This window comes from Bufo gargarizans, chromosome 4 (assembly GCF_014858855.1).
Source record: "Bufo gargarizans isolate SCDJY-AF-19 chromosome 4, ASM1485885v1, whole genome shotgun sequence".
NCBI lineage: Eukaryota > Metazoa > Chordata > Amphibia > Anura > Bufonidae > Bufo > Bufo gargarizans.
The window spans coordinates 77,650,194-77,677,523 of record NC_058083.1 but is presented as its reverse complement, the minus strand read 5'-3'; the positions used below and the strand labels follow the sequence as shown (position 1 = coordinate 77,677,523).

Here is a 27,330-nt window from a genome sequence, read left to right as displayed (position 1 = left end):
TGGACTCTTAGCTCTATCTCCCCAATCTTGGTGGGGTGGAGTGACACCTCCGCCTGTACTGCAGCAAATGATTGGGCAATAGTGGACGACAGTGACTCCTGCAGGTCCGGGAGAATGCGTGTAGCCACCTCAATCGCTAGATGCTTATAGTCCAGATCTGGTGCTTCCAGCTCCTGAGGCAGCGAACGTTCTGGGCCGTCATCACTCGCTCGGGAGTTAAGCTGTTGATCGGACGTTGCCGCAAGCGCCATCTTGTCCTCCTCGGGATCAGCGCAGGGTTTCGCTGTTTTTTTTTTTTTTTTTTTTTTTTTTTTTTTTTTTCTTCGATTTGTTCCCCATGCGTATGAGGAAGCGGTCCATATACTGGGACTCTTCCCTATCCGGGTGATTGTCCTGGCCGCCCGTTTAAATTCGACAGCCAGTAATGTGCCGATTCAGTGTCCTCTATGCCCCGAGTGCCGGAGCTCCTAGCACATGCTGCTCACTCGATGGCGCCGGAAGTCCCTATATATCATTTTTCTAACCTGTTCACCATGACATGTCCCTGGAGGAGCTCCCTTAAAGGCTGTGTGGGAGGGGCAGCTGGGGGAGGGGGTGATCGGAGACTCTAATGAATAAATTGGGGGCGGGGTCACACATTTATAGATGGGGTCACGGATCTCTATGCAGTGGTGAGCATCACATATCGGTATCTACAGGGGGGTCACATCTCTGTATACAGTGGTGGAAGTCACATATCACTATACACTGTGTACAGGAAGGAGAGGGCACACATTTACAGATGGGGAGACAAGTGAATGCAGCTGATATCACTGACCTCGGCCATATTGAACTGTTGGTCTGGCTGTAATAAACATGTCTGTGATAAGACCACAGAGCAGAGGGGGCATAAACAGGACAGACACTTTGATTCCTGTTTATGCACACACAAATCTACCTCTCTGGTCCAGACATCACCACCTTACGATCTAGAATCCCACAATGTCTATCTTCTATATCATCCTTCTTCGCCTCTCGCTTTCTTAAACTTAACATGGATAAGACAGAATTCATAATCTTTCCCCCATCTTGTTCAACCCCCCCTACAGACCTATCTATCACGATCAATGGCTGCACATTATCCCCAGTCAACAAAGCCCGCTGCCTTGGAGTGATCTTGGATTCTGCCCTTTCCTTCCGACCGCACATCCAAGCCCTTTCCACCACCTGCCGTCTCCAACTCAAAAACATCTCCCGCATCCGCGCTTTCCTTAACTTTGAATCTGCGAAAATACTTGTACATGCCCTCATTATCTCCCGCCTAGACTACTGCAACATTCTCCTCTGTGGCCTTCCATCTAGCACTCTCGCACCCCTCCAATCTATCCTCAACTCTGCTGCCCGACTAATCCACCTCTCACCCTATTATTCCTCTGCCTCTCCCCTTTGCCAATCCCTTCACTGGCTCCCCATTGCCCAACGAATTCACTTCAAAGTACTTACAAATACATACAAGGCCGTCCATAACCTGTCCCCTCCCTACATCTCTGAGCTAATTTCCCGATACACCCCCACACGCACTCTCCGATCCTCACAAGACCTCCTTCTCTCCTCTCCTCTTATTGCCTCTTCCCACAATCGACTCCAGGATTTCTCCCGTGCATCCCCCATACTCTGGAACTCGCTACCCCAACATATCAGACTCTCACCGACAGTGGAATCCTTCAAAAGAAACCTGAAAACCCACCTCTTCAGACAAGCCTACAACCAGTGACCCTGCTGCCTCTATACCGCCATGACCAACTTAACCCGCACCTACTGTGTCCTTCTCCCATACCATGTAGATTGTAAGCCCTCACGGGCAGGGCCCTCTCTCCTTCTGTACCAGTTTGTAACTAATTTTGTTTGATTAGTGCAATTGTCTGTATTATGTATGTGCACCCCTTATCATATGTACAGCGCTATGGAATGAATGGCGCTTAAATAATAAATAATAATAATAATAATAATAATTCCTCAGTTTCTGGTCCACAGCACCTGGCTCTGCTACATCCTTACATACAGCAGGATCCTCTTGGTACAGGAGATACATCACTGCCCCTCCAGCCCTGCCCAGCAATGAGTGCCAGAAGACACCTCTGATACAAGCAGAGAGCTTCTAGGACCCAGACAGCAGCACAGGCTTCAGGCATGGATGAGGCAGCTCCTCCATGGCAGGTGCAGGGATGGACGAGGGAGGCTGCTGCGAGAGCAGGACAGGAGGGGACGTGGCTTCCAATAACAAGGAAACCAGGCAGATCTGCTTAAAGGGGTTTTCTGGGAATTAAGAAAATGAAAATACTTAACCACTTCAGCCCCGCTAGGTGAAACCCCCTTCATGACCAGAGCACTTTTTACACTTCGGCACTACACTCCTTTCACCGTTTATCGCTCGGTCATGCAACTTACCACCCAAATGAATTTTACCTCCTTTTCTTCTCACTAATAGAGCTTTCATTTGGTGGTATTTTATTGCTGCTGACACTTTTACTTTTTTTGTTATTAATCAAAATGTAACTATTTTTTTTGCAAAAAAATGACATTTTTCACTTTCAGCTGTAAAATTTTGCAAAAAAAGACATCCATATATACATTTTCGCCAAATTTATTGTTCTACATGTCTTTGATAAAAAAAAAATGTTTGGGCAAAAAAAAAAAAAATGGTTTGGGTAAAAGTTATAGCGTTTACAAACTATGGTACAAAAATGTGAATTTCCGCTTTTTGAAACAGCTCTGACTTTCTGAGCACCTGTCATGATTCCTGAAGTTCTACAATGCCCAAACAGTAGAAAACCCCCACAAATGACCCCATTTCGGAAAGTAGACACCCTAAGGTATTCGCTGATGGGCATAGTGAGTTCATAGAACTTTTTATTTTTTGTCACAAGTTAGCGGAAAATGATGATGATTGATTTTTTTTTTTTTTCTTACAAAGTCTCATATTCCACTAACTTGCGATAAAAAATTCTAAAAACTTGCCATGCCCCTCACGGAATACCTTGGGGTGTCTTCTTTCCAAAATGGGGTCACTTGTGGGGTAGTTATACTGCCCTGGCAATTTAGGGGCCCAAATGTGTGAGAAGTACCTTGCAATCAAAATGTGTAAAAAATGACCGGTGAAATCCAAAAGGTGCACTTTGGAATATGTGCCCCTTTGCCCACCTTGGCAGCAAAAAAGTGTGACACATCTGGTATCGCCGTACTCAGGAGAAGTTGGGGAATGTGTTTTGGGGTGTCATTTTACATATACCCATGCTGGGTGAGAAAAATATCTTGGTCAAATGCCAACTTTGTATAAAAAAAATGGGAAAAGTTGTCTTTTGCCAAGATATTTCTCTCACCCAGCATGGGTATATGTAAAATGACACCCCAAAACACATTCCCCAACTTCTCCTGAGTACGGCGATACCAGATGTGTCACACTTTTTTGCTGCCAAGGTGGGCAAAGGGGCACATATTCCAAAGTGCACCTTTCAGATTTTGCAGGCCATTTTTTACACATTTTGATTGCAAGGTACTTCTCACACATTTGGGCCCCTAAATTGCCAGGGCAGTATAACTACGCCACATGTGACCCCATTTTGGAAAGAAGACACCCCAAGGTATTCCGTGAGGGGCATGGCGAGTTCCTAGAATTTTTTATTTTTTGTCGCAAGTTAGTGGAATATGAGACTTTGTAAGGAAAAAAGAAAAATCATCATTTTCCGCTAACTTGTGACAAAAAATAAAAAATTCTAGGAACTCGCCGTGCCCCTCACGGAATACCTTGGGGTGTCTTCTTTCCAAAATGGGGTCACTTGTGGGGCAGTTATACTGCCCTGGCAATTTAGGGGCCCAAATGTGTAAGAAGTACCTTGCAATCAAAATGTGTAAAAAATGGCCTGCGAAATCCGAAAGGTGCACTTTGGAATATGTGCCCCTTTGCCCACCTTGGCTGCAAAAAAGTGTCACATCTGGTATCGCCGTACTCAGGAGAAGTTGGGCAATGTGTTTTGGGGTGTCATTTTACATATACCCATGCTGGGTGAGAGAAATATCTTGGCAAAAGACAACTTTTCCCATTTTTTTTATACAAAGTTGGCATTTGACCAAGATATTTTTCTCACCCAGCATGGGTATATGTAAAATGACACCCCAAAACACATTCCCCAACTTCTCCTGAGTACGGCGATACCACATGTGACACTTTTTTGCAGCCTAGATGCGCAAAGGGGCCCAAATTCCTTTTAGGAGGGCATTTTTAGACATTTGGATCCCAGACTTCTTCTCACGCTTTCGGGCCCCTAAAAAAGCCAGGGCAGTATAAATACCCCACATGTGACCCCACTTTGGAAAGAAGACACCCCAAGGTATTCAATGAGGGGCATGGCGAGTTCCTAGATTTTTTATTTTTTTTTGCATAAGTTAGCGGATATTGATTTTTTTTTTTTTGTTTTTTTCTCACAAAGTCTCACTTTCCGCTAACTTAGGCCAAAAATCTCAATCTTTCATGGACTCAATATGCCCCTCACGGAATACCTTGGGGTGTCTTCTTTCCGAAATGGGGTCACATGTGGGGTATTTATACTGCCCTGGCTTTTTAGGGGCCCTAAAGCGTGAGAAGTCGTCTGGAATATAAATGTCTAAAAATGTTTACGCATTTGGATTCCGTGAGGGGTATGGTGAGTCCATGTGAGATTTTATTTTTTGACACAAGTTAGTGGAATATGAGACTTGGTAAGAAAAAACAAAAACAAACAAAAAATTTCCGCTAACTTGTGCCAAAAATGTCTGAATGGAGCCTTACCGGGGGGGGGGGGAGGAGAGGAGATGATCAATGACAGGGGGGTGATCACCCATATAGACTCCCTGATCACCCCCCTGTCATTGATCACCCCCCCCTGTAAGGCTCCATTCAGACATCCGCATGATTTTTTACGGATCCATGGATACATGGATCGGATCCACAAAACACATGCGGACGTCTGAATGGAGCCTTACAGGGGGGTTATCAATGACAGGGGGTAATCAGGGTGATCACCCCCCTGTCACTGATCACCCCCCCCTGTAAGGCTCCATTCAGACATCCGCATGATTTTTTACGGATCCATGGATACATGTATCGGATCCACAGAACGCATGCGGACGTCTGAATGGAGCCTTACAGGGGAGTGATCAATGACAGGGGGTGATCAGGGAGTGTATATGGGTGATCACCCGCCTGTCATTGATCACCCCCCTGTAAGGCTCCATTCAGACGTCCGTATGCTTTTTGCGGATCCGATCCATGTATCCGTGGATCCGTAAAAATCATGATCAATGACAGGGGGTGATCACCCATATAGACTCCCTGATCACCCCCCTGTCATTGATCACCCCCCCCTGTAAGGCTCCATTCAGACATCCGCATGATTTTTTACGGATCCATGGATACATGGATCGGATCCACAAAACACATGCGGACGTCTGAATGGAGCCTTACAGGGGGGTTATCAATGACAGGGGGTAATCAGGGTGATCACCCCCCTGTCACTGATCACCCCCCTGTCACTGATCACCCCCCCCCTGTAAGGCTCCATTCAGACATCCGCATGATTTTTTACGGATCCATGGATACATGTATCGGATCCACAGAACGCATGCGGACGTCTGAATGGAGCCTTACAGGGGAGTGATCAATGACAGGGGGTGATCAGGGAGTGTATATGGGTGATCACCCGCCTGTCATTGATCACCCCCCTGTAAGGCTCCATTCAGACGTCCGTATGCTTTTTGCGGATCCGATCCGTGGATCCGTAAAAATCATACGGACGTCTGAACGGAGCCTGACGGGGGTGATCATGGGTTTATAAGGGGTTAATAAGTGACGGGGGGGGGGGGGGGGGTGTAGTGTAGTGTAGTGTTTGGTGCGACTGTACTGACCTACCTGAGTCCTCTGGTGGTCGATCCTAACAAAAGGGACCACCAGAGGACCAGGTAGGAGGTATATTAGACGCTGTTATGAAAACAGCGTCTAATATACCTGTTAGGGGTTAAAAAATTCGGATCTCCAGCCTGCCAGCGAACGATCGCCGCTGGCATGCTGGAGATCCACTCGCTTACCTTCCGTTCCTGTGAGCGTGCGCGCGTTCACAGGAAATCTCGCGTCTCGCGAGATGACGCATATATGCGTGACTGTGCGCCAGCCTGCCACCTCCGGAACGCACATGTGCGTTAGGCGGTCCGGAGGTGGTTAAATATTACTTTATAATAAATATATTCCCAAATACCTCTATTTATAATGGCTCATGTTGTCTGGGGAGCAATCAAGGGAAACAAAATGGCCACCGTCCTGTTAGAACACACAAAATCTGTCCTAGTCAAACAGCAGGACAAGTTGCTTCAAATCACTCTGCTTGTTGGATTATGATCCTGAACAAAGATGAGATCTTATGCTGAATCTCTGTAGGAATGGAGATCATGAAGTGCAGAGGACAGGCTGTGGTAATGGAGACTGCACATAATAGCTGCTTCTCATTATTCACACCCTCCTCTCTGTACTTCATGTCTCCTCATGAACTTCGTTCTTACAGAGATTAAGCTGAAGATCTTATCAGCTGTATTTGGGAATATATTTATCATAAATTAATATTTTAAGTATTTTAATTTTCTTAATTCCCAGAGAACCCCTTTAAGAAAAATTAGTAAGGCCTCATGCACACGACCGACTTTTAATGGGTCAGTGGAAAAATCGGAAAATGCTCCGTTTGGCATCCGCGATCAGTGTTTCCAGCCCTTGAAAATGTTATTTTATTTTTTTCATGGACCATTCAAGTCAATGGGTCAGTGAAAAATCACGGCTGCACACAAGATTGTCGTCCGTGTCCGTTTTTTTTCCTATCCTTTCAAAGGCAAACTTGACTTCGAATTTTTTTTTTTAAACCATAAGCAGTCTCCAAAGGCATTTCAGAGAATTTGGCAGTACATCCAACCGGAGACCACTTGTAACCACACCAGCCCAGGACCTCCACATCCAGCATGTTTCACCTTCATGATTGTCTGAGACCAGCCACCCGGACAGCTGCAGCAACAATCTGTTTGTATAACCAAAGAATTTCTGCACAAACTGTCAGAAACCACCTCAGGGAAGCTCATCTGCATGCTCATCGTCCTCATCACGGTCTGGACCAGGGCGTGGGTGAGCGGCTTGCTGTCAACGTTGTGGATCAAGTGGCCCATGTTGTCGGTGGGGTTATGGTATGGTCAGGTGTATGTTATGGACAATAAACACAGGTGCATTTTTATTGATGGCATTTTGAATGCACAGATACCATGACAAGATCCTGAGGCCCATTGTTGTGCCATTCATCCACGACCATCACCTCATGTTGCGGCATGATGATGCATGGCCCCATATTGGATCTGTACACAATTCCTGGAAGCTGAAAACATCCCAGTTCTTGCATGGCCAGCATACTCGCCTGACAGCTATGTGCAGATGCTGTTCATTGATTACAGCTCGGCCTTTAACACCATCCCTCCCAACAAGTTGGCAACAAAACTGAACAACTTGGGTCTCAGCTCACACCTGTGCAACTGGATACTGGATTTTCTTACAAAAAGACCACAAATCGTACGCATGGGCAAGCACTTTTCTTCATCCTAAACACTGGGGTACCGCAAGGCTGTGTTGAGCCCTCTCCTTTACTCCCTCTTCACAAATGACTAAACCTAGTCACAATACCAATACCATTATAAAATTTGCAGATGGCACGACTGTGATAGGCCTAATCTCCAACAATGTTGAAACAGCCTATAGGAAATGGGTTGAGAACCTAGAGAGATGGAGTAAGAACAACAACCTCCTACTCAATACTAAGAAAACAAAGGAGCTAATTCTGGATTTTAGGAAGAAGAAACGAAATGGACACTATTCCATTAGCATTAATGGTGGAAACGTGGAGATAGTTCAAAGTTTCAGATTCTTGGGAGTTCATATTAGTCAGGACCTGTCATGGATAAAAAACACAACAGAAATTACCAAGAAAGGCCTTCAGAGGCTTTATTTTCTGAGGAGTCTGAAGAAAGCACAACTCCCAAAACAGCTGCTAGTCCATTTTTACAGGTGCACCATAGAATCTGTTATCACATACTGCATTACGGTGTGGTACTCCGGCTGCTCTTCTGAGGACAAGACCCTCAAGCGCATCATCAGAATCACTGGTACTCAGTTACCATCGCTGGATGACATCTTCACTGCTCGCTGCAGCAGCAGGGCAAGAATTATCTGCGGGGATCCAACTCACCCCGGCCACAGCCTTTTCACTCCCCTACCCCCCGGTGGGTGTCTTAGAGCCCTACATGCCCGCACCACTAGACTGAAGAACAGCTTTTACCCTAAAGCAGTCTCCTAAATGCTCGGAGATTATTGCCCCTTCCTAGGATAGAAACTACCACAGACTGAAAGTGACTGCTGCATTCATGACCCCATGATGATCTCTTGTCTGCAGTGGTGTCTGAATCGGTGTGTATATATACTCACAAGCACTTCCTACTTTGCTCTTACTATATATATGCTGTGAACTGTGAATAGTAATGTCTTCTAGTGCAATTATTTTTTTTACTAGTGTAATGGTTTAGTTTAAATGTCAGTTCTTGTTCCTCTGTCCATGGCATCTAGGATTGCTCCAAACAACATTTCATTGTATTGTACAGTGACAATAAAGGCATCTTACATGTTGCCCACTGAGCATGTTTGGGATGCTCTGGGTCGGCATATACGATGGAGTGTTCCAGTTCCTGCTAATATTCAGCAACTTCGTGCAGCTATTGAAGAGGAGTGGACCAACATTCCACAGGCCACAATCAACAACCTGATCTACTCTATGCAACGGAGATGTGTTGCACTGCGTGAGGGTCTGCCCTCCTCTGGTCCGCTGCCAGCGGCTCTTCCCCCTGCGTCGGCAGCTGTGGTGAATCATGCTCCTTCCTCACGCAGCAGAGAGGGTGGCCATCTTTCCCGCTGAGAGTGGTGAGTTGGCGATTCCAGACCCTCACAGTGCACCTCCCACTGTCTGCGCTAAGCCTCTCGTCGCGCTGCTGGAGAGCTGAAAGGGACACCTCTGAAGGAGCAGCTCCAGTCAAAACAGACTCTGCAATGGAGCCCCGAGACAGGCGGTGGCCATCTTGCCAGCACATGGACCTGACTAAGATAAAGGGGCAGTTGGTCTCAGAACCTGGCAACCATACCAAATGTCCCTACTGGGCTGCTCTATCTAGCTCCCTCTCTCATAGAGATCTGTTGACGCCATCTTGGATCTCTGTTCCTCATAATTACAGATCGCTGGAGCCCTATATCTGTTATCTGAAGCTACATCACTTGCAAAACCCTCAGCACAACTACTTGCTTTCCTTAAGGCTGCCTGCACTCCCACTTTGTCCGTGGGATCAGCTGATTCAGGCTAAGTGGATACTCAATGTATTTCACTCCTGTGCGTCTAGCTTGCATATAAACTCCTATCAGATATCTGTACTAGATGTGGCATTGGCAAGGGAATGTTGATGCATATGAATTGGGAGTGTCCAGTTATTGCAGACTTTTGGGAAAACGTGCACAGATATCTCAATTCCAGACTGAGTCTCCCGGCAGTTAAATCTCCAGAAGTTAGTTTACTGAGCCTTGTCAACGACATTATTCCTACCAAATGCACTACAATTCTTTACAGGTTACTACTATTCTAATCTAGGAAGTCCATCCTGCTAAATTGAAAACCTCCAAAGAATCCTTCCTTATCCCACTGGACTCAACTCATCAATGCAACTTTACCCATGTACAAATTGACCTTTGAAGCCAGACCAGACAGGTTTGAAGAGATTTGGGGCCTGTGGTTGAGTGCAAACTCTGTATCGGAATAACTCCGTAGACATAACTGTCTTTAGGTCGCTGCCCGAGTGAATGTGGTGTGTGAATGTCTGACAGTCTTGATGGAGACCATTATATTCAGGATTCTACAACGACTTAACTTTTTTTTTTTTTAATTTTTTTTATATGCTTTGTCAAATTGACAAAACAAGAGAACCTATTAAAAATATCCAGTCATATGATGTATGAACTACACTGTACATGCATAGAGGGAATGGGCAACTATTAACCTTAAGGATCCTGCCATTTTTCACCTTAAGGACCTGGCCATTTTTTTGCAAATCTGACGTGTCCCTTTTATATGGTAATAACTTTGGAACGTTTTCACTTATCCAGGCCATTCTGAGATTTTCTCATCACACATTGTACTTCATGACAGTGGTAAATTTGAGTCAAAATATTTCATTTATTTACAAAAAATACCAAATTTACCAAAATTTGAAAAATTCATTTTCTAAATTTCCATTTCTCTGCTTTTAAAACGGATGGTGATACCTCCTAAAATAGTTTACTTTACATTTCCCATATGTCTACTTCATGTTTAGATCATTTTGTAAATTACATTCACTGGTCACACAGCTCCCCAAACAGTTTTGGCTCCCATAGTTTTCAATATGGAGTTACTCTTTGGGAGTTTCTACTGTATTGGTGCATCAAGGTGGTCTTCAGATGCAATTTAAAATTCTGCTCTCCAATCCATATGGTGCGCATTCCCTTCTGCGCCCTACCATGTACCCATACAGCAGTTTACAACCCCATATGAGGTGTTTGTTACAACCCCATATGAGGTGAACTCCAGAATCAGGGTAATATATATTGAGTTTGGTTTTGCTGTTTTAACCCTTGCTGCCTTGCAGGGAACATGGATTAAAATCAGCAAAAAGTTAAATTTTGAATTTATCACTTTAATTCTTGTTGAACACCCAAACATTTTTATCATATTTGAATAACTTGGGGTGTAGTTTCTAAAATGAGGGATTTCTATTATGTAAGCCCCACAAAGTGACTTAACTGAATTACTCTAGCAGAGTCTGAGCAGAGTATAAATATAGCTGATTCCTACACCACCCTGAACATTGTAGGCTTAGGTAGGGCCCAAGAGAAGCCACCTTGATGCCTGTAGATGGGCCTGACACATGTTTAGTCACAAATGAGCGTAAAGAGATTCAATTTTTCATGCATAGTAGGTACAGTACCACTTAAATCCAGAATAATCCCTAATGCTTAGTTCTGTTTGCATGTATAATGTGCTGCCATATGTTTTGTTACAGAAAGATCAGGCAGAGGCATACAGCATTATCATAATACTGTGCTCTTCTGTAGTCTAGACCCCAGAATCCCTCACATGGCGCTTGATTCCTGCAAGATACACCCTGGTGTGAAGTAGCCCTAAGGCCTCTTGCACACGGCCGTTGTGGTTCCGTTCTGTGCATTGGGGGACCGCAACTTGCCCGGTCCCCAATGCAGCGGCCAGGTAGGATCCAGACCCATTCAACTTGAATGGGTCCGTGACCAGTCCATTCCATATAATTTTTTTTCTCTTGTAGAACGAAAGCACAGATCAGAACCCCATGGAAGCACTCTGTAGTGCTTCCGCTCCACACTGCATCTCCGGATTTGTGGACCAATTCAAGTGAATGGGTCCGCATCCATGATGCGGAATGCACATGGCTGGTGCCCCATGTATGTGGCCCGCCATATGGCCACGGGAGCACAATGGCTGTGTGCAAAAGGTCTAAGACTGAGGAGGTCTGGAAGGGGATAGAAGGCTCACTCATGTTTTCTCTGCACTATAGGTGTTTATTCAGTCTGTTCAGTAAACTAGGTGTCGGGTATAACTATTTTATATAGACAGTCTAGCTATACTTAAGGTTTATTTAGGTCTGAAACACATAGAACCGTATGTGGAGATTTTAAAGGGGTTCTGCACTTGCATTTAACTGATCTATTCTTTGGATAGATCATCAGCTTCTAAACAGCTGGGGTCTGACACCCGGGAACCCCGCCGATCAGCTGTTTGAGAAGGCGGCATCAGCACCGTGGCCTTATCATTGTTTACTGCCGGCCCAGTGACGTCACGACTAGTATCAACTAGCGTGGGCGGGGCTAAGCTCCATTCAAGTGAACAGTTTAGCCCCGCCCATGCTAGTTGATACTAGTTATGACGTCACTGGGCAGTAAACGGTGAGAAGGCCGCGGCGCTGCTGGAGCGCCGCTGCCTTCTCAAACAGCTGATCGGCGGGGGTCCTGGGTGTCAGACCCCTGCTGATCAGAAGCTGATCTATCCAGAGGATAGATAATCTGTTAAATGAAAGTGCAGAACACCTTTAACATTGGGGGAAGTGACATTTTTCAGAAGTTGGATTTCTTATTTTCTGTCTACAATTCAGGTCAGCCGGGTCCGGGACGTGGCCGAACGCAGGTGATCACTGCTTGAATTATCTTTCTCGTACTTTTTTTCCATTGGGGGACACAGACGATGGGTATAGCGTAGAGGTATTGGTAGGAGGGACACTATGCAAATACAAAAGAGCTCCTCCTCGGGCTATACCCCCGACTCCTCCAGGAGGAACTGTCTTTGCTTAGTGTCTGGTGAAGGAGGTTGACTCCCTGATTTGTCTCCTTTTTTGTTATTTTCTTCTAGATGGGGACGCAGGTCGACATGGCGCCTTCCTGGTTCCCCTTGGAGTGCCCGCCGCCGTCATTTGGACGCTGCCTGGCTGCCTCCATTATCCCCCAAAGAAGGCAAGTGGATCCGGGCTCGACCTGTTAGCTCTGGCATCCCACCAGCCCCTGGGTCACCTGCTGCTGCCCTCCATCCAGAGCACTGATCTCAGGTGAGACGGATGTCTGAAGAGGTGAACCCTGCTGGTACAGGACAGAGGGAGAAGACTGCAGAAGTGTATGGCTTCCCCTCTTACCTCCCTCCCCATGCCCTCCTCTCCCTCCCTATGGGATTTGGCGGCGGCTGGCTGATCTTTCTGATAAGGGAATGTATGTGCTGACTGAGTGTTGGGTGATGGACGTGTCAGGGCATTTGGAGGCACTATACCGGATTAGAGAAGGCCCTTGGGATCCCTCTCTGGGCGGCTACTAGTTATCCTCAGGTCCTGTCAGCTCCCGACCAACGAGGGCCCTCTTTTTCTTCTGAGGGGCCGCCGGCACTGCTATGTTGGTACCTGCAGCTCCAACCCTCTTGTCAGGGCGGAGTCTTCCCTATGCAGCTCCCAACCAGCGGCGGGCCCTCTATTTTACTCTAAGGGCCGCCGGCGCTGCCGTCTTCCACCGGGGACACATTTATTTACCCCCGGCGCCAGATGGCATTTTTTCAGTAGGAGCGGGCTTGCTCTTTTTCGCGCTTCTATGACTCATCCAGGGGGCAGAGCCTCGTGCTTCGCTCTAGTGCGTTTTTCCCCCCATGCTTCCTGTGAAGCTCTGAGCTGCTCTCTGCCTCGGGTGGATGTCAGTGCTATTGCTGAACGGTGGGACCTGTTAGCGAGGCAGAGAGGCTTTTGACCTCTTGATGTCCATGTCACTGGGATGTCTGCCTCCTGGTGGAGGCCTGAAGTACTACAGTGTGTGGCGGCAATTAAGGGGAATTAGCCACTCAATCTCAGTTCGGGCTTGAGATTTTTCTGTGGTTTCCACAAAGGACACCCGGCTACTAAGAGCCTCGGATGACTCTTGCCCCAAAAGAGGAGCGCAAGTCTGAAGAGGAATTGTCCGGCTTGGACCAGGTCATGGAGCAGGGACCTCTCGCCTAAGCTCTCCACCATGTGGCTGACTTGGTGGTGACTATCTGAGACACCTTTAATCTCCAAGGGGATTCTCCTTCCACTGGTCGGGAGTTCTTCCCTTTTTCCGTCCTGGAAGCCGGAAGGCTACCGCGTTTCCGGTCTATGAGGTCTATTTTCCACGGTCATATCAGGGGCCGTCCTAACAGGGTTCTCCATGGATATACCTTTATCCTTTCCCTGCTGACGGTGAGGAGTGGTGTCTTCTCCCCCGAAGGTGGATCCCCCAGTGACCAGACTAGCCAATTATATGGTTCGCCCTGTCTTAGACAGCTCCTTCTTGCAGGATGCTGTAGACAGGCGCATAGGCTCTCTTTCCAAGTCCATTTTTCACTGGCAGGTGTGTCCCGGCGACCTGCCTTTGCCTCAGCTGGGGTGGCCAGAGCCCTCTCGGTGTGGTTACAGCGCCACCACCAAGATCTGGCAGAACAAGATGCGTCTACTGACACATTGGATATGGTTCTCCAGATGTCTCAGGCTTCTAAGCTCCTTTGCGAAGTTTCTATGGACATTGCTTCCCTCTTTGCCCACGTGTTGGCCATCTTGGTCATTCAGCGCAAAGAGGTCTGGTCTCCCTTTTGGGGTTCCAGTCCTTCTGGGGCTCTGCTGGACGGGTTCCTCTCTGCCGCCACTGGGGGCAAGGGCACTCGTCTTCCCCCAACCAAGGTCCAAGAGCACTTTTCAGACCAGGTCATCTGGCTTCTGTACCAGTCCTTTCGTGCAAGTGGTCCTCCTTCACACCCCAGCCTTTCTCGCGCTATAAGGCCCAGTCAGCCCGCCCAGCTGCTCCTAAGCAGTGCTCCGCATGAAGGGGTCTTCTTGATGGCAGTTTATTCCCTTCTGGACCTGGGGGTTATTTCCCCAGTTGCCCCAAGGGAACAGGGCACAGGTTCTGGTCTAACCTGTTTGTAGTCCCAAAGAAGGAAGGGTCGGTGCGTCAGATCCTGGATCTAAAACTGTCAACACAGGATGCCTATCTGCATGTCCCGATCACAGAATTTCACCAGTGATTCCTGCACTTCGCTGGGGGTGCTCGACTCTATCAGTTCATCGCCCTTCATTTCGTATTAGCAACCGCCCTTCGGGTCTTTACATCCGGGAGTACATGCAGATCCTGGATCTTATGGTAGTCTCCTTCGAGGCCGTTCCATATGCCTAGCTTCACACTCGGTTGCTGCAACAGTAGATACTTTCCCTCTGGGACAAGACCTCTAGGGGTCTGGACGATCGCTCCCGCCTGTCTGCGGGTTCGGACAGTTCTCTCCTTGTGGCTGTTCCCGTTGAACCTGAGGTCGAAGGTCCTTCCTCCTGTTCTCCTGGACGGTCGTCTCCACCGATGCCAGCCTTCTGAGTTGGGGCGGCGTTCTCAAAGCACGCACGGGTCAAGGGGTTCGGTCGACGCCGGAATTCCGCCTACCGATCAGCATTCTGGAGCTGAGGGCGATTTTCCTCTCCCTCTCCCAGGGGAGGATTCAGTCAGACAATGCCACGGCTGTGGCTTACATCATTAATCAAGGCGGGACCCGCAGCTGGAGGGTGATGCAGGAGGTGAAGGAAATTCTGCTGTAGGCAGAGTTGCACGTTCCGATATTGTCGGCAGTGTTCATTCCAGGAATAGACAACTGGATGGTGGACTTTTTAAGCTGCATCTAGGTGGATCCAGGCGAGTGGTCTCTGCATCTGGATGTCTTCTAAGTCGTCCGCCACAGATGAGGGCCATCCGGACGTGGTCTGAATGGCATCTAGGCTCCACAGCAAGTTCCTGGCTTGCGTACGAGATCCGAAGGCATCTACGCAGGGTCGCGCCAGAAGGGATTCCAACCGCTCTCGTCACTGATTGGCCTCACCGCGCATGGTTCTCGAACGTGGCTTGGATGCGGACGGACGCCCCATAGCCTTTTGCCGACAGAGGACCTACTGTCTCAAGGCCCGCTCTTCCACTGGAATTTGCGCCCAAGGAGGAGCTCTTTTGTATTTGCATAGTGTCCTTCCTACTAATACCTCTAAGCTATACCCATGGTCTGTGTCCCCCAATGGAAAAGACGAGAAAAAGACTTTACAGGTGAGTTTCACAAAAAAAATCTCCTTTTTTCCACAGCTATACTTATAATGACTGTACAACAATGAGACCATTCTTTTTATTAATCAATGCAGAAACCCAGGGAGCTCCAAAAGGTTCACCTTTTTTCTTGCAACATGTCAATAGCTTCTGGGCTCTTGTGCAAAAGCAAGGTGTACTGTTTAAGGACATGTCTGTGGCCATTTTAGTATAATTTTATTTTGTATTCTATATTTTGTGCTTTTTCAGTTGCAGTTTAACGTTTTCTCTTAGCAGAAAGATCGGCCACAGTCTATACAGATGGATGCTGTTCTCGCAATGGCAGATATGGAGCCCAAGCCGGCATTGGGGTTTATTGGGGTCCGAATCATCCATTGTAAGTACTGATGGCATTTGTCACTTTCATGGACTGCTGTCACATGACCCAGTGTGAGTGCCAAGGGTTGATTTATTTCACGCCCCTACACACAAGTCTCAGATTGAACATAGATGACACAGCCCTTCATGCACCCCAACACGCTGCCCCATTAATATATTAACTGGGTTATCCGAGACAAAAAAAAAATTCGGCCACGTGCCTGGGCCCCTCATACTGAATCTACTTGCCTCGCTCCCTCCCAACTGTTTTCATCCGCACTGCCTTTGCTGCTGCTTCCCATGTGTGGATGAAAACGGGGGTGGGGGGGCAATGGCAGGCGGTGACTGGGATGAGCCTCCCGGATATTGTGGGAAATTGGATGTCTTCATCCATGCACGGGGGCGAAATGGCAGCGGAGGTGCAGGGACCAGGAGCATGCAGGAAGCGAGGTAAGCAGATTCAATGTGAGGAGCTGGGCATAAGGGGACCCCCCCTAAAAGTGGATAAAAACAAAGGTTTGGCAGATTGCTTGATAAGAAGCTGTTCTGGTTCCGGGGATAGGAGAACATGGAATATAACCCCAATCAGTATTGGATTCCCAAATTGTCAACAAAGTTCAAAATCCCTAATTTTTATCTCCCTTCTGCAGTGGGTGGAGTTGAGGAGTCTCCCTTCCATGCATTTCCATGGGGCTTGCGGGTACAATATAGGAAACCTCTCATTACCACTTCCCAAAAAGTCAGTTTTTAGCAGTCAGGTGATTTGATTTCGTCCAAGGGGATGCATATTCCACACACAAGGTTAGACTGAGCACCAACGTACAGACCATATTTAAGAATGGTGGCATACAGTATACAGAATCTCACAACATATACATAGCATCATACACAGAAGTGGCCTCTTTCTCAGCATTTATTGCACATTTAGTTTGTGCTGTGTGCAGTTGATGACTCGTATTGATTTGGATAAATTGATTAAATTAGATTTACTTTTGCAGGAATGTTTCAGAAAGACTGTATGGAAGACAGACCAATCAGAGGGCTGAAATTGAGGTAGTCGTTTTTTCATAGCACTAACAATCCTGTTACTTTACATGAATTTGTATGGGGTACAATGGTGCAGAATAGACAAATACTATGTCAGAATATGGCATATGCTATTAATCCAATTTAATCCTCACAATGAATGAATGAAGTGACAGGTCGCACATGTGCACTTCTATTCATCTCATTCATTTTAAAGGTCATCTGTCAGCAGATTTTTATTTATGAAGCTGACCTGTTGCATGTGTGTTTTGGCCGCTGAAGGCATCTGTGTTGCTGCAGCCAATTGCTGCCCTCACTGGTGACCTGATCCCCCTTGCATCATGTGGCCATTTGACATGTTGCAAAGGGAGCAGGTCATTGATTTGCCAACTATCCCCTCCCCAAAGGTGCACAATTCCCTTTAAGGGTGCTAAAATTTAGTACATTTTTAAAATTTAAAAAAATATTTCAAATGGTCCCCCTTTCTCAACTTTACAAATAAAAATGAGCAGAATTGGTGTTGCCATATCCAAAAATGTCCTAACAAGTACAAGTGTGCTTAATATTTCTAAATGACTCGCCTCCTCTTCACTACCAGGCAGCCAGCAGAGCAGTAGAGCAGGCCAGGGATCACAATGTTACCAGACTTAATGTTTGTACTGACAGCGAGTATACTGTAAAGGGTAAGTTCTCAAGCTATTCATAATCTTTTTTTTTTTTAATAGCTTATTAAACTTATAAATGTTAAAAGAAGATTGCTCCCTCAAGATACAATTGTTGTCCTGGAACCAATTTATATTGAATGTTGAAACCATTGTAAGTTGAGTAATGGTTTCCAAAGCCCCAAAATGTCATCCAAGATGAGAGAAAATGAATATTTTAAGAAAAATAAACAGATAACTAAGACAGATAAATAAAGTCCTAACATAACAGTCAAGAATAGCTACTAACTAGCAACTAATACAGCTATTTGTATGTTGAGTGTAGTTTTAACTTGTGACGGGTCAGAAAAGACCATTGTATGTTGAATATATTGTATCTTGAGGAATCACTGTAGTTGATGTAAGGCTATGCCAGTTAATTTTTATTTATTTTTTTCTATTCAGTTTCTGGTTGACATGTTGCTTTGACCCATCCTTCACCAAGTTAACACCTTAAGTACCCAGGATGAGAATGGTAGTCTTAAATTGTCGGTACTTTGTGCTCCAGGATGAGCATTCTGGTCCTGTGGTCCTTCTCCTGCCCTACATGCGGTGTCAGGGGCCTGGCTGTTACTGACAGCCAGGCCCCTGCTACATGCATCAGCATAGTTGATAACACCAATGCAGGTGGATTTAACCCCTCATAAGATTCAACCTCCCTCTCCTGATCCATCAAGTCCCTGTCACTGCAGCCTTGGGGCCCAGCAGCGACGGATGCCTATGAGGCTATGGGTCTCATAGGCAAACTACCAGTGTATTAGGCTACATTCACACAACTGTATGTGTTTTGTGGATCCGCAAAAAAAAGCGGATTGATTGTAACAATGCCTATTCTTGTCTGCAAAACTGACCAGAATAGGACAGGTTCTATTTTTCCATTCCATCCACCATGACTGCCACAATGAGAACCCTTGACCTCTGTAGGAGCAGGATTACAGCGTTTAAATTGCACCCACCCCTCATGCCCCTCAGTGTTTTTTCTGCCACTATGGGGTTAGGTAAGAGTCCAACTGCTTAAGCTGGGACCCATGCTCCTTTCTGTTTCACGGTCTCCCTTCCACTTTGTGTCGGAAGCAGACTGCTGATGCCGGATCCATGTGGGGCGTCTCTCTGATCTTACGGCTGGCAGGCGGGGGGGAGGCGGAGCCTGGGCGCAGAGCCGATTATGTGCCAAGATGATGTAATGAACCAGGAAGTGTTTAAAAAGTGGCGCTCATGCAGCATGGAGCTGTGCATCACCGCAACTATGTCCACTCCTGAGACTCCAGCATCCTGTCAGGAGGGTTCCTACCCCTCTCCGGTTGCTCCTACTCAGAGTTCCCCTAAGGGCTCTTTCACACCTGCGTTATAGTCTTCCGGCATAGAGTTCTGTCGTCGGGGCTCTATGCCGGAAGAATACTGATCAGGATTTTCCTAATGCATTCTGAATGGACAGTCCGTCCTTCAGGATGCATCAGGATGTCTTCCGTAACGGAACGTTTTTTGGCCGCAGCAAATAGCGCAGCATGCTGCGCTTTTTGCTCCGGCCAAAAATCCGGAACACTTGCCGCAAGGCCGGATCCGGAATGAAAGGCATTGATCCGGATCCGGCCTTAAGCTAAACGTCGTTTCGGCGCATTGCCGGATGCGACGTTAAGCTTTTTCTCAATGGTTACCATGGCTGCTGGGACGCTAAAGTCCTGGCAGCCATGGTAAACTAGTGGGGAGCGGGGGAGCAGTATACTTACCGTCCGTGCGGCTCCCGGGGCGCTCCAGAGTGACGTCAGGGCGCCCCAAGCGCATGGATCACATGATCCATGCGCATGGGGCGCTCTGACGTCATTCTGGAGCGCCCCGGGAGCCGCACGGACTAAGTATACAGCTCCCCCGCTCCCCACTACTACTATGGCAACCAGGACTTTAATAGCGTCCTGGGTGCCATAGTAACACTGAAAGCATTTTGAAGACGGATCCGTCTTCAAATGCTTTCAGTACACTTGCGTTTTTCCGGATCCGGCGTGTAATTCCGGCAAGTGGAGTACACGCCGGATCCGGACAACGCAAGTGTGAAAGAGGCCTAAGGGGAGTATGGTTATTTCTATATTATGTTATAAATATGCTGATATTTTGTTGCTCTCCTTTACTCATCAGGGAACAAGAGATACTAAGTCTAAGTCTGAATCCCTAAAGTGCGCAACCTCTGCCAGTAGACTTCCTGATAACTATAAAAAGTTGTGCAAACAATGCATTTCTGATGTCTTAAAAGAGGGGCAACCATCTATCCTGTCGAGATTAAATCGTTTATCCAGGATGAGATTAAATTGTCCCTAGCATCTGACTACTTTTAGTATGCCTATCCTGCCTGCCAGAAAAGCTAGGTTATCCATTCAATCCTCCCCCGGAGGCCGAGGACATTGAGGATACCTCGGCCTCTAGATGAGTACTTGAGGGTGAAGTTTTATAGATAAAAAAAATACTTTTTTCCTCGGATGAAATGGAAGAATTACTGAAAGCAGTTAGGTCTACCATGGGCATAGAGGATAATCCCAAACCTTGTACAGTACAGGACGAGATGTTCGAGGGTTTTTCCCATCAATGAAAATATCAAAGAAATGATATTGGATGAGTGGATTGATCCTGAAAAAAGATTAGGGGTGTCTAAAGAATTCAGGAACAGACTACGATTCGATCAAGCTGAATGTAAGATCTTTGCAATACCTAAAATTGATATTCAGGTGGCAAAGGTAGTCAAAAAGACTGCCTTACCATTCGAAGATGTATCACAACTCAGTGATCCAATGGAGTGCAAAGCAGATTTGTTACTAAGGGAAGGCTTGGGAGGCATCTATTTGGGGTAAACAACATTGCTGCTACATCCGTGGCAAGGGTCATGTACTTCTGGTTATCAGAATTAGAAGATCACCTAAAGAACAAAACCCCCAGAGAAGATATCATAAATTCCTTACCATTGTTAAAATCTGCAACTGCTTTTTTTTTTATCAGATGCCTTTGCTGAATCGGTACACTTTGCTGCAAGAGATGCAGCCCTTTCCAATGCAGCTAGAAGAGCTTTATGGATGAAGGCATGGTCAGGGGATAAAACGTCCAAGTCTAAACTATGCTCTATTCCCTTCTCAGGGGAATTTTTTTTTTGGGACAGTGTTGGATAAAATACTGAAAGACGGCTGATTAAAAAGGGGTTTCTGGAGGAAAAAGAAATAAAGGCCCTTTCGTCAATTCCCTTTACAATCCAGGCCGTACAGGGGTAAAGGTAAAACTGGTCGCTGGAGTTGCCCAAAAGGTGGAAGGGGTAGAAGATTCTTTCTTGATCCCCAAAACAAACAGAGCAATAAACAATGATGCCAAAGTGGGAGGCAGTTTGAAGAGTTTTTTTTTTTTTTTTTTTTTTTTTTTTTTTAACCCAGTGGAATCTGGTTACGTCAAACCCATGGGCTCTAAATATCATGGCTCAGGGATACAGAATAGAATTCTCTTCAACACCTCCAGAAAAATTCTCCATTACCACCCAAAACAGAAGTGTAAGGGAAACAATTTTGTCAGGGTGATCAGGAGTAGTAATAAAAGTGCCAGACTCCAGAAAGGGATTCTACTTGGGTCTCTTTCTAGTCAAAAAACCTGACAATACATTCCGCACAATAAACCTAAAGCCCTTAAACAGATCCATAATATACAAAAGATTCAAGATGGAGTCAATCCCATCTACGATTCAGCTGATTCCAAAGGGTGCCTTTATGACGTCAGTAGATCTAAAAGACTTTTATCACCATACCAATTCATCAGGCCTCCCAGAAATATCTAAGATTTGCAATAGGAGATCCTGGGAGACTCCTCCATCACGTTCAGTACATAGCCCTCCCCTTTGGTATCTCATCCGCTCCTAGAACATTTACCAAACTGGTGGTGGAAATGATGGCTTTTCTGCGCAGGAAGGGAACCAATATCCTACCCTACCTAGACAATTTCCTAATAAGTGGCAATTCAAAAGAAGAAACCTTCAGGACTACAGAAGTTCTAAGTACCCTTTCAAATTTAGGGTGGGTGATAAATCGGGAAAAAATCAATACTCGCCATCTACAAAAATAAGGTTCCTGGGCATAGTTAGGTTGTTTGGGATACAGAATCTATCTACCCCAAGACAAAGTAAAATCTCTCAAACAAAATAAGTCGCTTTCAAAAATCCCACAGGTGTGCCATTCAGGGGGCAATGAGCCTCGCATAAACTCTGTTCCATGGAGTCAGGCCCATATAAGAATCATGCAGTCATGGCTCTTGAAAGAATGGGACAGGAAGCAGATGTCCTTAGACAGGATGATACAGGTACCATCAACAGTCAAAATAGATCTGAACTGGTGGAAGGAAGAGGGGAAAAAGCTGCTCCAAGGCATAAAATGTCTCAAGATCCCGGAGGCTCATAACCGATGCCAGCTCTTCAGGCTGGGGTGCAAAGATAGGCAACCATTTTTTCCAGGGAGACTGGCTAAACAGCCTAAAAGGAAGATGAGAACTGAATGCAGTACTTATGACACTCACAGAAGCAGTAGACCTATTAAAGAACAGGCATCTGAAGGTCCTCTCGGACAACATCACTACAGTGGTGTACCTGAAACACCAAAGGGGCACAAGGTAGCAAAAAGCATATTTTCCTGGGCAGAAACAAATATTCTCTCCTTAACAGCAGTCCATCTAAAAGGGTCAGAACCTAGAGGTGGATTTCCTAAGTCGGGGAAAAAAAATTGATCCAGGAGAATGGACATTAAACAACATATTTCATGAGATCACTGCCAGGTGGGGTCTACCAAAGACCTGTTTGCCTCCAGGGAAATCCGATGCTTCTGCTTAATAAATCCAAGAGATGCTTTATCAATAAGATGGGAGTGGGACCTAGTCTATGCGTTTCCACCCTTTGCGCTGATTCCTCGCTTACTGCAGAAAGAAACAACAATGATCTTGGTAGCTCCACACTGGCCAAAAAGAAGCTGGTTCTCAATCCTAAGACAGTGGGCATTAGAAGAACCATGGCAAATACCCTACATGGAAAATATGCTCCATCAGGGCCCGATAAACCACCCAAACCCCTAGATCTACAATTTTGGCTGTCTGGATCCTGAGGGTGAATCACTAAGACAAGGCCTTTCAGACAAAGTAATCCTTACTCTTAAAGCTAGTAGGAATAAAATTACATCGGCCATTTATCTTGGTCTGGAAAAGATTTTGCAGTTGGCTGGGGGAGGAGCACCTGAAAACTTTGCAGCCGAATAATAAAATACTAGAATTTCTGCAAAATGGGCCTAAGGCCAAGTACCCTTAAAGTCCAAATACCGGCCTTAAGCGCCTTTTTATGATACTAGTTTCGCAGAGCACAGATGGATAAGGAGATTTATTAGAGCACCTTCTAGGTTAAGGCCAACCTTAAGATCTAGGATTCCTCAGTGGGACCTTTTAATACAGTATTGGAGGGGCTAACTAACCCCCCTTTCTCTCTCATCTGAAATCTCTAACATATGTTTCTCAAAACCGCTTTCCTGATGGCCATCACTTCTGCAAGATGTCTAAGTGAGATGCAAGCACTCTCCTGTAAAGAACCATATCTTAGAATTTTCAAGGATCGCATTGTGCCAAGACTAGAGCCAGGTCTTCTCTCCAAGGTGGTTTCAAATTTTCATCATGAACAAGAGATAGTATTACCATCTGTCACCAGCCACCCAGGAGAAGATGCAACTCTTGGATGTTAGAAACACCATAATATGGTATCTAGACGCAACAACAAAAAAATTCTGAATAGACTGTAATCTCCTAATCCAGTTTGGCTGGAATAAGGGGAAAAAACTTTCGCTAGGTGGATCAGATCCACTATAGAATGTAGCTACTCTCTTCAGAACAATGAGGTAAAAAATACTGGGCACTCTCTATAAGTAGGACCATGCAAAAGACGTGTGCAAAAGGGTGATTAATATTTAATTTACATATAAAAATTACCATTGGCTTTATTGACTTATAAAATATAAAATATTAGCTTAAAATATGCAATAGCCTATTTAATACATATAAGATGAAGATCCGGTCCACTGTAATTGTAGGACTTTACTCCAGTCCTACAATTACAGTGGACCGGATCTTCAGCAGTCAACAGCAAGCATCGAGCAGTGAGTAATAGCGGGACGCCGCTCTAAAAACTCACCGTGAATTATCTGTTTAAGGCCTAGTTCACACTTCAGTGTTTGGTCAGTGATTTCCATCAGTGATTTGTGAGACAAAACCAGGTGCAGCTCTAAACATAGAACAGGAGCAGATCTTTCCCTTCTACCTAATGTCTATGGAGGCTCCACTTCTGGTTTTGGCTCACAAATCACTGATGGAAATCACTGACCAAACACTGAAGTGTGAACGAGGCCTAAAGATCCAGGAACTTTGCTTCTAACAGGAGATTAAGACACACTTCTGAAGTGAATACAGGGGATACAATCAGACCCCAAGAACGTCCAACGGCTTTCTCAATATTTTAGTTGCAATTGAGATCCAACTGCCACAAGTTGCAGATTGGATAGCACTATATTGTTGCACTGACGTTCAATTATTCATGGCCACGTATACTTTGTCCTGCAATTTCAAGTTTTAGGTTGTTTCATTCTCAAATATATATGGATAGTACTACATTGTTGCACTAATGTTTACTCATGGTCTTTTATATCTTGTCTAGAATCAATTTTTAGGTTGTTCCACTATCTTATATGTATTAAATAGGCTATTGCATATGTTAAGCTAATATTTTATAAGTCAATAAATCCAATGGTAATTTTTATATGTTAATAAATTAAATATCACCCTTTTGCACACGTCTTTTGCATGGTCCTACTTATAGCGTGCCCAGTATTTTTATCTCATTATTTATATTTGTTAGAGGGGCGAATCCTCTTTACTATGAGCACCTCCGTCTGTAGTCTCATCCACTTTTGTGCGTCTCATATAATCAATTCTCTTCAGAACAAACCTTGTCCGGAAGGTATAAAAGCCCATTCTACCAGGGCTACTGCCTCTTCTTGGGCAGAAAGAGCTGGTGTCTCTCTAGATCAGATTGGCTACCTGGTCAAGTCTAAACGGCTTTGTAAAACATTATTGCCTTAATCTTACCACCTCTGCAGATTTAGTTTTTGGCCGAAAGATTCTGCAGGCGGCTTCCCACCCGATTTAAAGGATTTTAGTTCTCATGGTAGATGGAATGGAAAACCATAATTAGACTTACCGATAATTCTGTTTCCTTGAATCCACCGTGACGGTCCATATAGTCCCTTCCCCTTTTTTGCATATATATCAAATATAAGTCTCTATTTTGGTATGAAGTAATACTCAAAGGGGACACACAATATTGCTCTCCTACAGGGTAATTTGTAAAAGCACTGAGGGGGGGAGGATGGGTGGGAGCAATTTAAACTGTGTGTATTCCTGCTCCTACAGAAGTCAAGGGTTCTCTCATTGTGGCCGTCATGGTGGATTCAAGGAAACAGAATTACCCGTAAGTCTAAATAGAGAGAGGATTGTACTTCCATCTGTTTCTGGTAAAGAAGCTGGAGGGTTCCTTCTACTCCATTACAAATATAAAGATATTAAATTGGCTTAGTTCTGAAAAAATTCAAGACTTTGACTATAACGTCAAACGTGAATTTACCCAGTGTTTTGTCAGTGAGTAATCTCCAAGTTGCATATGATCACATGCCTATTCGTGGAGATCAAAAGCTTCTCAAAGTAGCCATGAATGTGCAGGGAGTGCTCTCACATCTTTAGTTTCAAGCTCTCCATGGCCCCTCATATCTTCAAGGATTTTCTCTTTACCATGTGTAGAAGACTTCTAATTATCGCAGGCTCAGAAGCTGGTTGCTTGAGTGGTGGCCAGAGTTGGGGCAATTCTAGACAAGGTTGGTTGGTTATTCTTCCAGAAAAAGTAAAGACCTACATGTTTACAGGTCCAGAACTTCCTAAACATTTGGACCCTACTCAACCAATCCTTAATGCAGGAGAAGATTTTGAAAGGGCTAGACAGCTGTTGCACCGCTTGTTACAAACTTTGATTGTAGACAAGATTATTACAGGGAAGAGGGTTTTTGGACATTCTAGGGTTGGGTTCACATCACTTTTTTCTTATTTTTTTTTATTTCTCGCCCAGTTTCCTTGGGGGACACAGAAGACCTTGGGTATAGCTCATCTCCATAGGAGGCGTGACACTAAGTGAAAACTGTTAAGCCCCTCCTCCACAGCTATACCCTCAGCCTGGAGAGAGAGACTGCCAGTTTTTAGCTTAGTGTCCAAGGAGGCAAGACACTCCCTGCTCTGCAGGGCTGTTTTCTCCTTGTTTAAATTTTAGATTTTTACTTTTTTCTTTCTTTTTTGTTCCAGATCATCAGGGACAACAGAGACGCACTAGACCTCTGTTTCTCCCGGGGTTGAGCTGCGCCAGTGCCGGTCACCGCACTGCTGCCTCCCCCACAGAAGGCAAGGTGGATCAGGGCAGCCCAGCTCCCCTGCATCCCGCCAGCGCAAGGGTCGCCCGCACGCCAAGCCCCTCTTCCAGCGTCCTGCCACTACGGTGCCAGTAGCTGAAGGGCCAACCCTGCTGGAATGGACCGAGGGTGAAGACGGCTGTGGTAAGAGTGGCTTCTCCAGCCCTACGTCCCCCACCCAATGGTCTCCTGCGTGCCTGACCCCCATACTGGGCCTCTGGACCCTTCCCCTGCTGGACATAGGCTGGCCCCTGGGGTGCCGCTGTGCGGCAATCTGCTCCCCTTTTCTCCTGGCCTCATAGGACATGCTGCTAGTGAGGGGACTATATCCTGATGGGTCCCCCCCTGGCATCTGCGCTTCCCCCCTTCTCGCCTAATCACATTGGGCTTACCGGAGGGGCAGGACGCTGCAGTGGAGTAAGGAGGACCCCTTACTCTTCCGGCCGGCGGGGTGGGCTCCCGCGGCCAGCGAGCCGCCATTCCGGCCCTCCTGTCTCTTCTGGCGGCGGGGTGGGCTCCCGCGGCCGGCAAAACTGCATTCCGGCCCCTGTCTTTTCCGGCCGGCCGGGTGGGCTCTCGCGGCCGGCAGAACCGCCACTCCGGGCCCCTGTATCTTCCGGCCGGCGGGGTGGGCTCCCGCGACCGGCAAAACCGCATTCCGGCCCCTGCCTCGGCCGGCCGGGTGGGCTCCGCGGCCGGCAAAACCGCCACTCCGGGCCCCTGTCTCTTTCGGCCGGCGGGGTGGGCTCCCGCGGCCGGCATTGGGCTTGACTATGCCCCAGCAGGTGCCGGTCGGCGGGGCTCCGCTAATTGGTCCCAGGCTTCGCGGCCTGCTGGGCCGCAATCCCGACCGGCCCGCGGGGTGGGCTCCCGCGGCCGGTTTGAACCGCCATTCCGCCTCAGGTCCCGGCGGTATGACGGGCCGGACTCCGCAAATTTAGCCCCCGGCTTCGCGGCCTACTAGGCCGCAATTTTCCGGTCTCTGGTGGAGGGGGCGGGAACT

General features: G+C 46.4%; 1 protein-coding gene across 2 annotated transcripts in view; it reads left to right on the top strand.

Moving 5' to 3' along the window:
- LOC122935621 (ribonuclease H1-like) overlaps nt 1-27,330 on the top strand; it is a 63,377-nt gene that overhangs the window by 23,965 nt on the left and 12,082 nt on the right. Inside the window, exons 3-5 of one of the 2 annotated variants that reach the window (XM_044291409.1) lie at nt 16,028-16,127; nt 17,107-17,161; nt 17,733-17,817. In XM_044291409.1, coding sequence (XP_044147344.1) covers nt 16,028-16,127; nt 17,107-17,161; nt 17,733-17,817 — 240 coding nt within the window. Of the gene's footprint in view, nt 1-16,024; nt 16,128-17,106; nt 17,162-17,732; nt 17,818-27,330 lie in introns of both variants that reach the window. The other variant, XM_044291408.1, reaches the window with a different exon arrangement.